Below are 16,655 nucleotides of genomic sequence, written 5' to 3' on the forward strand. Positions count from 1 at the left end.
GGCAACTCTCTATGTCATGACAGCCACCTGGTTTCATTTTCATTCTTCAAAAACTATAATTTTGCTAGTAGCAGAAAAAATATTGGTGTTTAACTTTTTACTGCATTTAAAAATAAAAGCATCTTTGAAAGTATTTTTAAATATTGTCATTAATGAATTTGACCAATCAAAGGGATCATCAAAGAGGAGCAATGTCGAAGTTAAGATATTGCAATGAATTATGTTACAAATGTCTTGAGGCAAATTTGAAAATCTCTGATTATCCAAAACTTACCATATTTGAAAGTATTCGTCTGCCAAAAAATTTGGAGAAAAAAATCCTCCTCCCTCAGCCCCCTTCAACGGTCTGTTCCAATGATAAACTTTACTAGTCCCTTCTTCATTTTGTAATACTTAATACAAATTTATCCTTCCCGATTTAGATCAGGTAAGAATTTTTCAAGGAGTTCGAAATCCCGGTTTTTATGTTTGACTGAGCCTTCTTTTTCCCTAATCTTACTTGAAGTCGTTTTTTTCGCCGAGGAAAAGGTATGGAAAATCGCCATTAAATATTGTAATTAATGTTGTTTTTGTTGTTTGTTTTTGTTGGTTTTTTTTTTTTTTTTTCACTCCATTGTTTTTGTTGGTGTCAGTGTCTGCATTGTTGCAACTATGGATTTTCCAAACTTTTGAATAAAGTGCCACAAAATCTGATAAATTTCTTCAAAACAGGGCCAGATCCAGGATTTTTTTCGGGAGGGGGGCGCAAAATAGGGTGATCCGATAAACTTGCGTTAGGAGCAAGTTTAATCAACGCAATCTTGCTTTAATTAAGTTAACTACACTACTTTTAGACTACGTTAGGGCGGGGGCGTGCCCCCCTCGCCCCCCTTAGATCCGCCACTGATTCAACTGATTCGTATGCGTATGTTGGAGGTGGCACTCAAAAGGCGTTCACGAAGTTACCTCAAATGGTCACTTGTAAAGTTCGATGGAGACTTTGCAAAAGCTGTTATTGCAAAAGCTGTTGGAACCTAATTTCTGCTCGTAAAGCTGTCGCTCTTTGGCTGTACTAAAAAACAGCCAAAGAAGCAACCATCCCCCCTACCCCACGAATGAGAAAACGGCTGATTAGGATGTTTATCGTAATGTTGTTACCAGTGGCGGATCCAGGGGTGGGGCAAGGGGGCGACCCCCCCCCCCTAACGAAGTCTAAAGTAGTGTAATTTACTTCATTAACGCAAGTTTGCGTTAATTAAACTTGCCCCTAACGCAAGTTTATCGGATCAAACTATTTTGTCCCCCCCCTTGAAAAAATGCTGGATCCGCCCCTCGTTGCCACTTTGAAATTTCATGCTCAGTTATTTGATAACTCAAAAATATGTGGGAGAAAATAGGGGAACACCTTCATAATGTAATCATTTAAATTTTTATCTATTTTCAGTGCTTTTCTCTTGCCAGTCTTACCCAAAGCCCACTAACCTATTTCGTGGCTACTGTAAAATAACAATAACAATGCATTCAAGTTTTCAACATTTGCTATTCCACAGCTTAGCCACCCTTTGGTAACCGCCGAAAACAACTGTTTTGCTTTGGATTTGGCGAACTCTAAATAATCACAAAATTTTCATTTGTGCCTGGGACAAAGATGTCATGCACAGAAGATGCCAAATAGTTTAGTAGGGTTTTAGAAGAGTTGATACAGAAAGAGCGATATATTGGCTTGTGTATTCGATAGTAAAAAAAGTGGAAACTTTTGTCCTGCGCAGCGAGACCACGATCAGGGTTGCCACCTGCAGTACGAAAGTGCTATTTCAGCAGTATTTCATTATGTGTAGCACGGGTTGCCACCTTTAGCACGAAATTGCTATTTTAGCACTGTTACAGTCAGTTTTTTGACCGTAGGACTGAAAATCGCTGTGTAGCAGGTAAATTTAGGCAATCGTAGCAGTTTAGGAACTGGCCGCCATCTTATAAGCAATCTTACAAGTTAGCTTTAACTTGTTTAATAATTTTGCATTATTTTTGGATTTATATCTGCATATATTTCAAGTTTCGCAATGCTATATATTCGAAAGGCGCAATCTAAAAAACTCGATCTTCCATTACTATGAAATTGTTCACATAACATTATAAACTCACTCACAAATAGGCCTCGAGTTTGTTTCAAATCAAGCTACGTGGATGTATCTCACTCAGTTATATGCAGGGTAATCATGGTTCAAGATTTTTTTTTTCTCGACTATCTACACTAACAACTATTGACCAATACCTGTTGGTTCCTCATTCAACGCTCTTTCTAAATTTAATATTTCTACCGTGATAAATGCGTCCTGGCCCCCTCCCCCAAATGCGTTGATTGAATCCCAGGCTACTGACTTCGCTGGTTAGTGCGTATTTTGCAGGTATTTCTCAGCAGCCGTTGGTTCACAATGCCAAATAATATCGATAAAAAAAAAAAAAAAAGCAAAATCAGCAAACTTTGGTCTTAAACTTAGGGCCATATCCAGGTATTAGGGCTGGAACGCAAATTTCACTGTAGCAAATTCTATATTTTTGTTGTCAATGTAGTCAGGTCAGAAAAAGAATCTTGCACCAAAATTCACAACTCCAGTTCCTAATCGTAAAATATGCAGCGGTCACCTAAAAACATGTGAATTTTTGCCGTTCGGTGAGCTTCTGCTCGTGCTTGTTCTCATCTATGAGCTTGTGATCGCTTAAACAGTCTGTGACGTTTCACAGAAAATCTGTGACAATGGCAACACTGAGTTCGGTTCGAAGAAAAATTGTTCACTTGTCCAAAAAAATGCAGCCTCTAAGATGCTAAGGAAAATTGATGCAGTGTGAACTGTAAAATTGTTTTGGAGCGTACGTGTTATTCCATGACTTTATTTGAGATCACGTTCTTGTTCAAGAGTTCGCGTTTTTTTTGTTTGATTTCATAGTATTTCTCGACTAAAACATAATAGGTCAAAACTTAAAAACGGGAAAAAGGACTTTGTTCTTTGACATCATGGTTCTCGTTATTTCCCCAAAATATGTAAGAGATTCACAATTGTTTGGTTTAATTATCAAAGAGATAATAAAAAATATGTATTTGACGATATTCTATTAAAACAACATTGATTAGATGCTTGGGTGATTTACCTTGAAAAATATAGAAAAACTTGCAAAATTAATAGGGAAAAATGTGGATAATTGACGACATTTCACTGCTTAAAAAAGATAGGTCCAAATCTAGGGTCTTCTACTCTGGAAAAATTCTGAGGGTTTCCAAAATAGAAACTGTAAACCCGAAAAAGTAACTAAATAGTTTATTTTCGGGAAAACTAGTTTTAATTTTGGGAAAGTAAGAGCTCGATGTCTTAAAAAATCAAGACATTTTTGCCTGCGTTGAAAAAAGAAAGAAAATCATGAAAATATAAACCCTGCTCGATTATTTGCAAATTTTTTAAGATTGGCTAATGTACATAAAGTTGTTTCTTACGGAAAAAACGATATTGAAAAAAAAAAAAAACAACTAATAAAAATGTTCAAAATTCAAAGGAACCATACTATTACCGAAAAGATTAGTGCTGCCCCGCAATGCAATGGTCGTTAAAAAGGGCAATGAGACACAAAAGCTACGCTGTCGTCATGAATTTGTCTTGAAAAGGAATATTGAATTTAAAATTCTAAATAAAATTCTAAATAAATGAAACTTGAAAGGAACAAAAATTTGAAACGAATAGTCTAGTCAAACTGACATCGAGCAAAACTTACGGAAAACTAAAACAACAATAATTTTGACTCGGGACCATAGAGGGGACTACGGGGTGCCCAGGGGCAAAAATTCAAAAATAGGGGCTGTTTTCCCTTCCAACAACTATTGGCCCTTGAAGAGGTTACTAGGATTTTCAATTCCCAATCAAACGAACCCCTCTTAAGTTGTGATGACTACCCCTTCCATACGAAGTGACCGGCGGAAAATATGAGGGAGACACTTCGCTCTTTACTAAGTCAACGCTTGAGTGTTAAACTGATACTAATAATGTTTAGTCGAATGACTATTTACTTTTCCTTAGCTATGTACTAAAAGGCTAAGAATATACTTTTTCCTTATCTTATATAATATTGAATCAAGATAGTACTAGCTGTATTACTAATTAGAATCCATAATTGGGTTGTTTATTCCAAACCTGACCTCAAACATATTATTCCTTAAAACACGTGCCAAGAACCGTGGTTTAGAATAAATAAGATTTCTAATCTCCAATTCTCCTCTGGTTTATAGACAAATAGCTGATTTTTCCTCTTGGCTATTAATAATGCGTTTCGGGTAAAAAATACAAACGCTAATTAAGACTGCAATTAATGACCCAAAGTTAATTCAGATCCATTCAGGTGAATCCATTTGTTTCTTGCATTTGGGTTTTTGTCTGTTGCTGAGGCAATATACAATGAAAAGAAAAAAACATGGCTGGTAATTAAGCCAACGACAAAACTAATCTCTTTATGTTACTTATCCACGAGTGCGGTTTCTTCAATCCATGTGACAAGCTATAGTGTACTGAACAGCGTTGCCAACGCTTTAAAATAAACTGTACCAGTTTTTTTACTTGTACCGCAAGAGATTAATTTGTACCATCTGATCTGCAGGTTAAAAGTTCGCCATAACAAGACAAAATTCTTGATAAATTTAAATTTGAACAGATATCCGATTCAGAGAGGAGCAAGTAAAATAAAAAGGTACTGGCAGATTTGATCTTACTTAAAAATTGCCACATGTACCGCTTTGTATCAGAGCCTCTAAATTGCACCAAAAACGGTACAATTGTACCGCATTGGCAACACTGTTACTGAAGCATATATTAGTGAATAAACAGATACAAAACTGCAGTTTTTCTTTGAACATCCTGTCGCCTATAATTGGTCTTCAAAATTGTTGATCAACAACCGTGTTCTAGCGAGACACAGTTTATCAGCAATCGTGTTCTGTTGACCAACAAAGGTTTTGTTGATGAACATTGTGGATGAAAACGACCCACAATTAGAATCACTGTTATTTAACTTGCTGGTCAAATTTAAACAGGAAATTTCAAGGTTGAATATCATGGAGATTTTTTTTTTTCATACAATTCTAGAAGAAGAAAAAACTGTTACTTTGCCGTAATTCTTGTTATTTATCATTAGCTTGATCTCTTATTTAAAAATAAGACAGGAGAAGGTACGTTCTTTTGAATAAAGCTCCCCTTTCCTCTCCAAATGGCACTGGAGAAGCTTTGTAGCATTTTATGGACACTTTTAGAATTTGTTCAGACAGTGAAATAGTGTATAAGTATTAAAAATTTCAGGAGTGGACATGAGTTAAATTGAAAATAGTAAAACAATGTTCATTTGATTTTGGAAATATTGCTTTTTATTTTCAACAATAATAAAAGTTCATGTTCTCGTGAAAATTATTGTTGACCAACAAGTGTTGATAAACAAATCCGTTCTCGTGATTGTGGATCAACAACTTGTCTGCCAGAAAAAGGCCAATGATTGGCTGAAACGATATGGATCTTAGTAGTATCCCACTTAAGGCACATTCTCAGTGAAATTTTTAATATGAGACTTAACTAGTGCTAACTTGGGTCTATCAGAATTTTTCACAGAATTTTCTTATTGACGTTAGCCAAATGGATCGGTCTTACAAAATTTTCATTGTGAATGGACCTTCAACTAACGTTACTTGAATGGCTTGGTCCCTCAAAGGTTTTCATATGCCCGAAGTACCGTCAACCGAGGTGACTTTTCCATAGTTTTTAACTTTAAGGCTCTCTAGGATTTAGCAGGGTGGTCAAAAAAATCTGAAGCTAGTGCCAAAGTGCGACTTTTGCCATGAGATGGCAGTCTGAGACGCTTAATATTTCCTCTCTGACGCAAGTATTTCATTTTTAACAATAATATCGATTATCAAAGTCACCCGGCTTTGGGGTTACTTTGACCACCAGCTTGGACCATCAGCCTTAAGACTGTCGGATTTGCTGTAAAACTCGTTTATTGGCATCAAATGTATCAAAAGCGATAAAAAACATCAGTTATTACAAAATATTAAAAAAAAAAAAAACCTAAAAAACAGCCTTCAAAACAGGCTAAATAGTTGCTTCAGTAAAAGAATAACCTGAGGAGATCATAAAACTGTACAGATCCGCCCAAAAAACCAACTGACTAGAGTTTGTCGAGGTGCCGCCGACCTCAGAAGGCTTTGGCAACACCATTTCTACCTGGCTTGTGCAGACACAGCTTGTTTGTTCTGTCAGCATAAACTTGTAGCTCGAAGAAGCCTCGCGCTATAGAAATATAATCTCTAATTCAATGTTGATTCCAGCGTTTCCATTTTCATCCTCGCTCAGATCAAATTGTCTGTCAACTCTGGCTACGTATTGTGATGTGGACTTCTTTCCAGCCAAATTGATCACAACATAGTCCCCCTCCGTAGCCTGACCCTGTCTGTCAGATTCTTCTGCAGGTCCCATGCTGATATCAGAGTCTGAACCGTCATCGAACTGAGGATCCTCTGGTGAACTGTCAGAACTGATATCATCTTGAACAAACTGTGGGAATTTTCTGTTCAAAATCTTACTTCTTGCACTTCGACTTTCTTCAGGAACAGTATCATCTGAGTCAGAGCCTCCGTTGTCTCTGGCACTAGTCGTCTGCTTCCTCTTGGCTGTGGGATTTGTAACGTCTTCAGACGAGATACTTTTCCCTGGTGTAATTTCCAATCTTCGACGCCGACACTGTGGAGCGATATCATTTTTCCCATAACGCATAGGCGCAAGCATCTCTGTAACTGCTTGTCCTACAGTTTCGGCAGCGTCGCGTGTAGTTGAGTCTTCCCTGGGTATTTTTGCAATGACGGCATCTTTGTTTATGGAAAATACTGAACAAGCCTTGAATCCGTTTTTATAGTCTCTTCAGATGTTTCCCCCATCTCATCCCATAGTCGACTGATTAAGGTCTGCAAGTGCCCTTTGGAAACGGTAGACTTGTTTGGATAGCACGTCTTATATTCTGTAAGGATCTTCCGCCATACGTGTTTCATTTTGATAACTGTCAAGGTCACCCCTGAAATACCCTTTCTCCAAGGGGTGACTGTGACAACTCGCCCATCTCCTTCCGTTTTAAGGTAAATTCCTAAATACTTACTGGGCGGCTTTCTGGTCATATTTATAAGCCTACTAATGTCCCACAACAAAAAACAGTCACCTGTTCTTTCGTGGTCAGACAAATTTTCAGTACCCCTAAACATTACAAAAAGTACTTACTTTACACAACCAGTTCAGAAACAGACACTCTTTACTCGATGGACGCCATCTCCACACTGTGTGACGAAGATCTTCTAAAGAGCCATCTAGAATTTTCACAGATTTTTTCGTCACACCATCTGTCGTCAAAAGTCAAAAGAAACATTGTTCTATGCTTGTGTCAATGTCACCCCTGGTTATCAATCTCCCCCGGTTGACGGTACGTGAAAATGCAGATTCGACATTATTATATTTTTTTTTCAGTCCTGTTGCTTATAATAATTAACTGGAACTATATGAATATCAGTGATATTATCCCCCAAGTCGCGTGAATGCCCTGGTGCATTAAAAGTTTTCACTAAATTTGTTTTCACTAAATTTTTCACTAAAAGTTTTCACTAAATTTGACTCCAATTTTGGTTTGTTTAACTTCATTATTATTTTAAACTGTCCAGGGATGTACTCGGTGGGGATCCTAAGAGTCTGGCCATCCCCTTGAAATCCCAAGCTTCCCCGAATTCCTGGGTGCTTCTTATTCAAATTACCAAATGATTTTTTTTCTTATTGCCCCCCCCCCCCTCATTGCCTCGAATAAGTTTCTTTGCTCGTGCCTGAAACTATCGATATGAAGTTGCCATCTTCGATATATGAAGTTGCCATATTCGATATATGAAGTTGCCGTATTCTATGTATCTGCTGCTATATTCAGTGAAATTCCATTTATTCGTACCTCCACATTTATTAATTAGTGACTATATAGTTAAAACAATCGTGGCGATTAATATTAAAGATTTATTGCTGCGTTTATTGGGCGATTCTCGCGCTTCGCTTGTAATGGGATGCTAATATCATCTGTCATTACCAGCTGGTAAGAAAGCTAAATTTTTTGTTCTGTCTTGTAGTAAGGTTATTAAGAACATCTTTGGTCCGAGTGAACAACGATTAACTCGAGAGGGCGATGCCCTCGGTAATTAAAGAGGCCCAAAATGTTGACCTCTTAGCAACTCATACTGGGTGTTCGGCGGGAATTATTCTACTGAATTTATGAATGTCAATATGGCATTTGCCGTGAAAAAATCGAACTTTAAGGGCTAGCAAAGGGAGTTTAAGGGAGAAAAAAGAAGAAAAAAATCCCAAATTAAATTTGCTGCCTCAAGTATCCTCTTAGCCTTCTTTTGGATATGTCTATTTCTTAATGAAAAGTTTAGGATACTACAGAGCCGGTTATAGGAGGGGGGGGGGCAGAAGGGGCACCTGTCCCGGGTGCAGAAATTTTAGTGGTACAAAGTTTCAAATAAATAATCTAACGGTTATAATCATTTTGTGATTTTTTACATTTCATTTGTATTAATATAAAGTAGAGGACGCAGTTAATAACTGAAAATAATTAAAAAATTATTAATTAATTAAATAGTTGAGTATTAAGAGTGATGGTGAATGGATTTTTAATTATTATTTTTCTTTTATATTTTATTTATATATTATTATTTTTAATTCAGTTATTTATTTATTTATCTATATATTTTTTCATATAAATAGGTTATATTTTTGGTATATTTATAATAGTTTTAATTAAATAGTTGAGGCTTATGTAAATAGTTGAGTTAATAGGTAAGTAGTTACGTGGACTTTCGCGCGATCGCAAATCTTCATAGCATGATAGGTTTTATTCAGCGCGAAAGTGTTGTTTGATTTATTTATTTGTTTGTGAATGTGGATTAATCAAGTTATGATTACTTAATAAAATAAATTAAGATGAAAAATAATTAATAATAATGAAAACAGTTAAATTAAAATAAATAATTTAAATTAAAAATTATAATTAATATATTAAAAATCAATTGAAAATAAATAGCCTAGTCTAGGTAAATTTGGTGTAGGCAAAGAAAACAGTTGTGGTTACAGACTGCTGCAATTTTGTAGACAAAACAATCTAGCTATAATCAATACAGTATTTGGTCATACAATGACCCATTAGTATACATGGTATTCACATGATGGTAAGACGGCTAACCTTATTGATTTTGTTATTGTAAACCACAGTTCATATAATTATCCAGTAAGCTTATCGCAGATCATTTCTGGTCTTCGTTCTCGGTGCGAACAAAAAGCTCCTCCCACTTATTTCTGCATTAGCGGGAATGCGGGTTAGTCTGTTTCCGATTGTATCCAACAAAGTGCATTATTCGTAATAGCGGGTTTCCACTTGTTTCCGATTAGATCACAGTCTGACTTGTCTACCCGTGAAAAGATCTGACTTCGCTTATGTTTATATCTGCAAAAACGTTCCCGGAGCACTCGCACCCCGGTACGGGTTTTTATAATGGGTGAGATAGAGAATGATCATACTGGATAATTATATGAACTGAGTTGTAAACCAAAGACTGCCTGAATCGATACAATATACTGGGGTATATATGAGTGCTATATTGATGTTAAGAGTAAAGACCGCCATATAGTAGTTTCAATGGTTAATATGACGCTGGTAGGATGAGAATTTGAGAGAACCTACTCCAGAAACAGTTAGAATACTAAACTAGAGAGTTTAAAATTTGACAAACGTAGAAGAAGATTAAATAATTTTAGGAAAATAGTTTGTGAAATCGCTGATAGTGTCCTAGGGAAGGAAGTTAGAAACTCAGCTAGGAATATAAGTGAAAATGATTTATGTTTAATAGAGAGGAGGGGTCTATACAAGGATTATTTAAGTGACCGATAATATGAAAATAAGATGAAAGTAAAGAAAGCGGATAAAGCATTAACACGTTAATTAGGAAGGTGTGAAGTGGAGACCATTGATAAAATTGCCGAAGATCTGGAAGATACAGCCAGACGGCATAATGGTAAAGTATGTTTCTGGCATGTCAATAAATTGAGAGGGAATAGTCAATCTGATTATCAATAGTCAATCATAGGCAGCGCAATAGCGCTGCATAAGTAAAGAGCGATGTGGGCATAATGTAGTATTTATTCATTTTTATGTGTTTTGTGGGGTTTTAAACCAGGGCACTTCGTATCTATGGAGCTGTCGTAGAAACTTCAAAGGGCTCATTCGATTGTAAATTGAAAGGGCTAGTGCTTTCTTAAATAGTCAAAAGTGACTGGAGAACACCTAACCCCTCTCCCACGCCCACCATTTCCCATAATCTGGTCGAAATTTTGAGACAGCCATTTTTTCCGACGTAGTTGAAAGGTCTGGAAATTGTGTCTTTGAGGATGACAGCCCCTCCCCCCTCGCATCCCTCATGACAAGGATAGTAAATTATGCCCTAAGGGCATATAAGGTTTATATGGCAGGGGTGATCGTATAAACGTCAGTGGGGGCTCATTGCAATCAGAAGTAGGGTGAATACGTAGGGTGAATTATAATCGGAGGGTGAATACGCTCACCCCTACTCCTTGTATTTTCCCGAAATACATCTGCAAGACAAATTTTTAGATTACCATTTGTTGTCGTAGAAACTTCGAAAAAGGCTCATTTTATTGGAAATCGAAAGGGCTAGTGCTTTTTTTGAAAGTCGAAATTGATTGGAAGGCAACTAATCCCCCTTCCACGCCCACCATGTGGTAGGCGTTCAATCCCACATGGGACTGAACTTGTCCCAGTCATAGGTAGCGCAACAGCCCTGCCTAAGTAAATAAAGAGCAATGTCGGCACAATGTATTACTTTTTTTTCTTTTTTTTGTTTTAGACCAGGGCACTTCGTATCGAAGGAGCTGTTATAGAAACTTCGAAAAGAGCTCATTTGATTGGAAATTGAGAGGGCTAGTGCCCTTTCAAATAGTCAAAAGCGATTGGAGGACAACTAACTTAGGGGGGGATGACACCCCCCACAGTACTCAGGGCAAGGGTTATAAGGTATGTCCTGGGGGCCTATAAGGTTTATATAGAAAGGGTGATAGTATAAACTTCTGAGGGGCTCATTTGACTGATAATCAGAAGTTCTAGGGCTATTTTTAAGACTGAGAGTGATGGGAGGGTGGATACTTCCTCCCCATCTCGTATTTTCTCGAAATGTATCTGAAAGAAATTTTGAGATGGCCATTTGTTGTCGTACAAACTTTGAAAAAGGCTCATTGTATTGGAAATCGAAAGGGCCAGTGCCTTTTTTAATGGTCAAAAGTAATTGGAGGGCAACAAGCCCCCCCCCCATTTTATTCAGCGTAGTTAAAAGGTCTGGGAATTATGTCTTTGAGGATGACAACCCCCACCGCAAGGGTTGTAAGTTATGCCCCGAGGACATATAAGGTTTTATGGAAAGGGTAGTCGTAAAAACTCCGAAATGGGCTCATTTGATTGGAAATAAGGTGTTCTAGTGCCTTTTTTATGAGTCAAAGTGATTGGAGGGCAGCCACCCCCCCCCACATCGTATTTTCCAGAAATACATTCGATAGAAATTTTGAGATAACCATGTTTTCAAAAATAGTCCAAAGATTATACAACAAGGCCTTTGGGGTCGACACAATCCCCCAAAAGGATTGTAAATTATGCCCCAGGGGCATATTAGGTTTTTATAGAAGGGATTGTCGTGTGATTGAGCCTCTTCTTTAGAAGAGGCTCATTTGATTGGAAATGTATAGTTTTAGTTCCCTTTTAAGAATCAAACATGAATGGAGAGAACTAGCCCACCCCCCCCCACCCCCTTCCTCCCTGACATCCTCTTTTCCCCAAATGCATTCAATTAAAAATGTGAGATAGCCATATTGTTACTAATAGTTCGAAAAATCATAAAAACAATGTCTTTGGGGTGGATACAATCCCCCAGAGTCCATATGCAAGGGTTGTAAGTTATGCTGCGGGGCAAATAAGGTTCTTATGGAACGGGTGGTCGTATAAGCTTTGAATCGGATGGAACTTATTTGATTGGAAGTCGGAAGCTTTAGTATCCTTTTTAAAAGTAAAAAATGAATGAAGGATAATCAGCCCCCTCCCTAGCCTATCATTCATTAAAATGTATCCAATGGAAATTTTAATAAATCTATTTTGTTCACCCTTGTTTAACGGTCCAGTAATTGTATATTTTGGGATGGCAACCTCCTCACAGTCCTCAGGAGAAGGGCTGTAAGCTAAGCAATTCCTTCATTGTTTGTACATGTTAGGCTATGTGTCACTGAGAAAGGTATGCATATTCGACCTTTACTATCTAAAAAGACGAACGGCATTCAGGAGAGCCTTTCAGAGAATGTTGAGGGGAATGTTGAACTAAATCAAAACACGTTATATGTATAAGGACTGTCATAAAATTGTAACACAGGAATAACTGAGTATATTAATTTGGAAAATTCAGGAAATGATACGGGATATGATCAAAAAGGCAATATTTGATCAAAAAGGCAATATTTGCATACTACCAATACTCCTATAACTACCACTACTACTACTATCAGACTACTCCATTTACAATATTGAGGGGAAATTCGAACTAAATCAAAAGACACTATGTGCATGCAAATTGTCAAAACAGTGTATCGTAAGAATTGATTTGGGCATTACGTTGGATGTTCCAGAGAATACTTAAAGGGGAAGATCATCATAGGCAGCACAATAGTGCTGTCTAATTAAAGAGTGATGTGAGTTCAATGTGTTATTTATTTCACCAAAAGCAATATGTGCACACTACTGCTAATACTACTGTTACTGCTACATTTACTACTACTACTACTACTTCTATTGCAACTACTTGTAGGATTAAGAGCATTGAGACGAAAATTTCAAGAAGTATATGAACATGCAGACTATCAAAAGGACATATCAGCAATGTCATAGCAATGGCTAAGAGTATTAAGTTGAAACTCCAGGACTTGATAAGAAACATGTTTTAGTGACCAAATGGCAACATGGTAATACTACTACTGCTATTAGTACTACCGCTATTCAATGCTATTACTAGTAATATCAATACTACTACTGTGACTACTATTATGACTATGCCTAAGGGTATGAAGGTAAAATTTTCAAGGAATTTTGAGGGGGAGGAGGTGAACTGAATCACAACACGCCCTCTGTATGCAGGCTGTCAAAAGAGTGTAACAGCAATATCTTAGGAACAGTTTGGTGTGTGAAGTCGGTACTAACATCGGTTGTTGTGAGGAGTATTGAACTAATCAAAAGAAAATATTTGCATCCTAATGCTTCTGCTGCTAATTAAGCTTAGGCTACTACAATTAATTCTACTGCTACTGCTGCCACTACTGCTGTTAAAACTGTGGAAATTAAGGTGAAAAATTTGGGATATATAGAAACTCTATGGAATTAAGCCGAAACACACTTTGCCCTAACAGATTGTCAAGCGGACGCATCAGGAATGCTTCAGGAACGCTTGATGGTATTAAGCTGAAAATTACAGCGTATATTGAAGAGGATGTTCAAGAGAGCAAAGGTACTTTACGCATATGCTGCTACAACTATTGCTACTGCGTAAGCTAAGGGTATTAAGGTGAAGTTCTTAAGGAATATTTAGACGGATGTTGAACTAAATCAAAGCAAACTATGAGCATGTGGACTTTCAAAAGGCGACAAAGCAATATCTGAAGAACAAGTTATATTAGTAATTTAAACCTTTAAAGGTAAGTTGTTTGGGGTTTTGAACTAACCAGAAGGCACTATGCGCATACTTTTACTGCTATTACTGCTGTTAGTGTAACTAATGATGCCAACGAGCTTCAGTTAAGCGAAAATCTGTATGCATGCAGGTTTTAAAAAGGATATATAAGCAATATCATAGGCAAAACCACTCTATAATAGCTAGACATATCATTGAAACTTTTAAAGGAGATAACTCTATTCAAAATTATGGTGAATAGATAAATCTATTCAAAGTTCTGGTGCTCTCTTCAAGAATAAAAAGAGATTGGAGGTGAGCAGACCTCTCAAGTCCATTTATTTTCCAAGCACATTCACTCGGTATTTTCAGACAACTATTTTGTTCAGCATAGTAAAACGGTCCAGCAACTATGTCCTTAGGAATATTTGGCATTTCAACCCCCCGAAATTATTCAGTCGGCCAATAATGCTTTCAAACCAAATGTTGTTTTAAACTTAGTCCAAAGGCATTGTGTTTATGGTTAGCAATAAAACACCTCAGCAATATATCGAGAAAGTCCGTGGGCATTAAGTTGAAACTTTTGGGGCTACTTCTATTCCTACTTCTGCTTTTCACAATTGAAATAAATAAAAAGAGTGTAAGTGTGTCCAGGTTGTCAAAGAGCATAGATAGAAGTTCTTGAATGATATTGAGTTTTATTTTTTCAGGTCAACTTCAGGAGTTACAAAATTAGACTAAAAATTACGGTTTGTGTCAGGATTAAAAATCGTTGAAAAAGTTTCTCCACCATACAAATAGCTACCAAAACTATAGATTCTTATAGAAAGTTAAAAAAAAATTATAATTAAAAAACATATCCCCTATTTAGAGAGATATGCTAAAGTTCTCATGATTTAGCCCCTTACCTTCCACCGCAGTCTCTCTTTCCCTGTCACTCTCTGCCCCCTCTCTTTCTATATATCTATTTCTCTCTCTCTATCTCTCTCTCTCTCTCTCTCTCCCTCTATCTCTCTCTCTCTCTTTCTCTCCCTATCTCTCTCTCTATCTCTCTCTATCTCTCTCTCTCTCTCTCTCTCTCTCTCTCTCTCTCTCTCTCTCTCTCCCTCTCTCTCTCACTCTCTCTCTCTCTCTCTCTCTCTAAAGTAAGCATGACATTAACGCAAAAGGGAGAGTATCAACACCACTACTTTATCTAAACTACGTTGGACTGTGACTGTTTGCTGAAGATACTTGATGTGTGCAAAAAAAATTTTTACATCTTGGCTTGACGTCCGAAGTCTTTGCTTCGTCTCAAGCTATACAGATTATGTCGAATATGACACATATTGATGACACGTGTTGAATAATTTAAGGATTGATGGTGCCTATTACTAGGGATCCTCAGAGTCCTGGAGGGTCATGCATTTTAACCTAATTATTTTATTTGTTCTATTATTTTAATTTGTTCTAGGAGCTTGCTTCCCTTACGAAAAACTTCAGTGGTGCTGAGCTTGAGGGTTTGGTTCGGGCAGCTGGGTCAAGTGCATTGAATCGTCATGTGAAAGCATCAAACAAGGTAGAGGTAGACCCAGATGTTGCATCAAAACTCTGCTTAACATGGAAAGACTTCTTGTACGCTCTGGAAAATGATATTAAACCAGTAAGTGGGTTTTGGTCTCATGAAGCTTGCTGTATTGTAAGGTTTAGATTAAAGTGTAGTATACCTCTTATAGCGAAACTTCATTGTTTTGACGTCGGACGTCTAATTTTGGACAATTCTTTGACATGAAAAACATATCCCCAGTAGAAGAAGATTAATAGAAGGGAAACGAATAGAAGTAGTGAAATAAAAAAGAAGAGGTGCTTAAATATATTGAAGGAAGAAGAGTATAAAAAGTTTGACAAAGGTGTGTCGATTGAATATTAATAGGAAAATTGGTTTGTCAAAGGCGATAAGGAAAACAAAATCTGGATTGAATCCATTTTGGTGATATCACCACACTCTTGTCTTTCGATATTGAATAATCAAGAGAAAAATACCGAGAGAGGAGATTTTACATTCAATTGTATTGAAAATGACCCTGTTTAACTCGCGTTATTTCTGTTTTTTTGAACGCCGAACTCATCTGACTTTAGTGCTCATATGGGCAGAACCAACGGTTTTTGTCGAGTGTATTTATCCGACCACGGTGTGAAGAACTTTGATTCTGCGTGTGGGGATCAAAGACCGGTGGTGGCCTGCCTCCGACGAATATGGTTATTAGAGAGGTTTCCAAAATAGTATAAACTCTAAATGGACTTCCAATCAGCAACCTAAATTTAAGCCAGGAAAAAAACATGTCTGATTGGCTCTTCTGTGTGAAATTTTAAGCCAGTAAAACGAAATATTCGTTTTCAGTCACAAAATTTGTTGTAAGTAATCCCTCTATTTTTCTGTGACTGTGTCTCGTCATAAGTTTTTTTTTATTTATTTAAAAGCCATAAAGCTCGCCTGACATTCTTCACTTCTTACATACTTGTATGCGCAATATACATTTTACACATTAAATATGTAATATAACACATTACTGTGCTACTACTACTACTTACAACCCACTACTCCACCAAGCTGCCTGAAGCCAACATAGCTCGCACGCTGCTTCTCCGTCCCAATTTATTCAAATCCTCTCTCTTTACACCCTCCCAGGAACTTCCTATTTCTCTTAAGTCTTTCCTTCCGATATCTTCCCACCCGATCCGGGGACAACCTGATTTTCGTTTGACCCTAGACGATGGGCCGACAAGGACAATCTTTGGCAATCTTTCATCCTTCATCAGCAGATCTGGTCCTAGCCATTCCATCCTTTCTCTCCCTATAACCCTAGAAAGTGGAATTGAACCG

General features: G+C 37.2%; 1 protein-coding gene across 1 annotated transcript in view; it reads left to right on the forward strand.

Moving 5' to 3' along the window:
- The window catches only part of LOC148947275 (vesicle-fusing ATPase 1-like), a 324,795-nt gene that overhangs the window by 244,562 nt on the left and 63,578 nt on the right, over positions 1-16,655 (forward strand). Inside the window, exon 10 of the mRNA XM_089096977.1 lies at positions 15,246-15,434. Within this exon, the coding sequence (XP_088953103.1) occupies positions 15,246-15,434 (189 nt within the window). The remainder of the gene's footprint in view (positions 1-15,245; positions 15,435-16,655) is intronic.

The sequence above is a fragment of the Artemia sp. Qi Xiang Cuo genome, chromosome 11 (genome assembly GCF_049724085.1).
Source record: "Artemia sp. Qi Xiang Cuo chromosome 11, ASM4972408v1, whole genome shotgun sequence".
Classification (NCBI taxonomy): Eukaryota; Metazoa; Arthropoda; class Branchiopoda; order Anostraca; family Artemiidae; genus Artemia; species Artemia sp. Qi Xiang Cuo.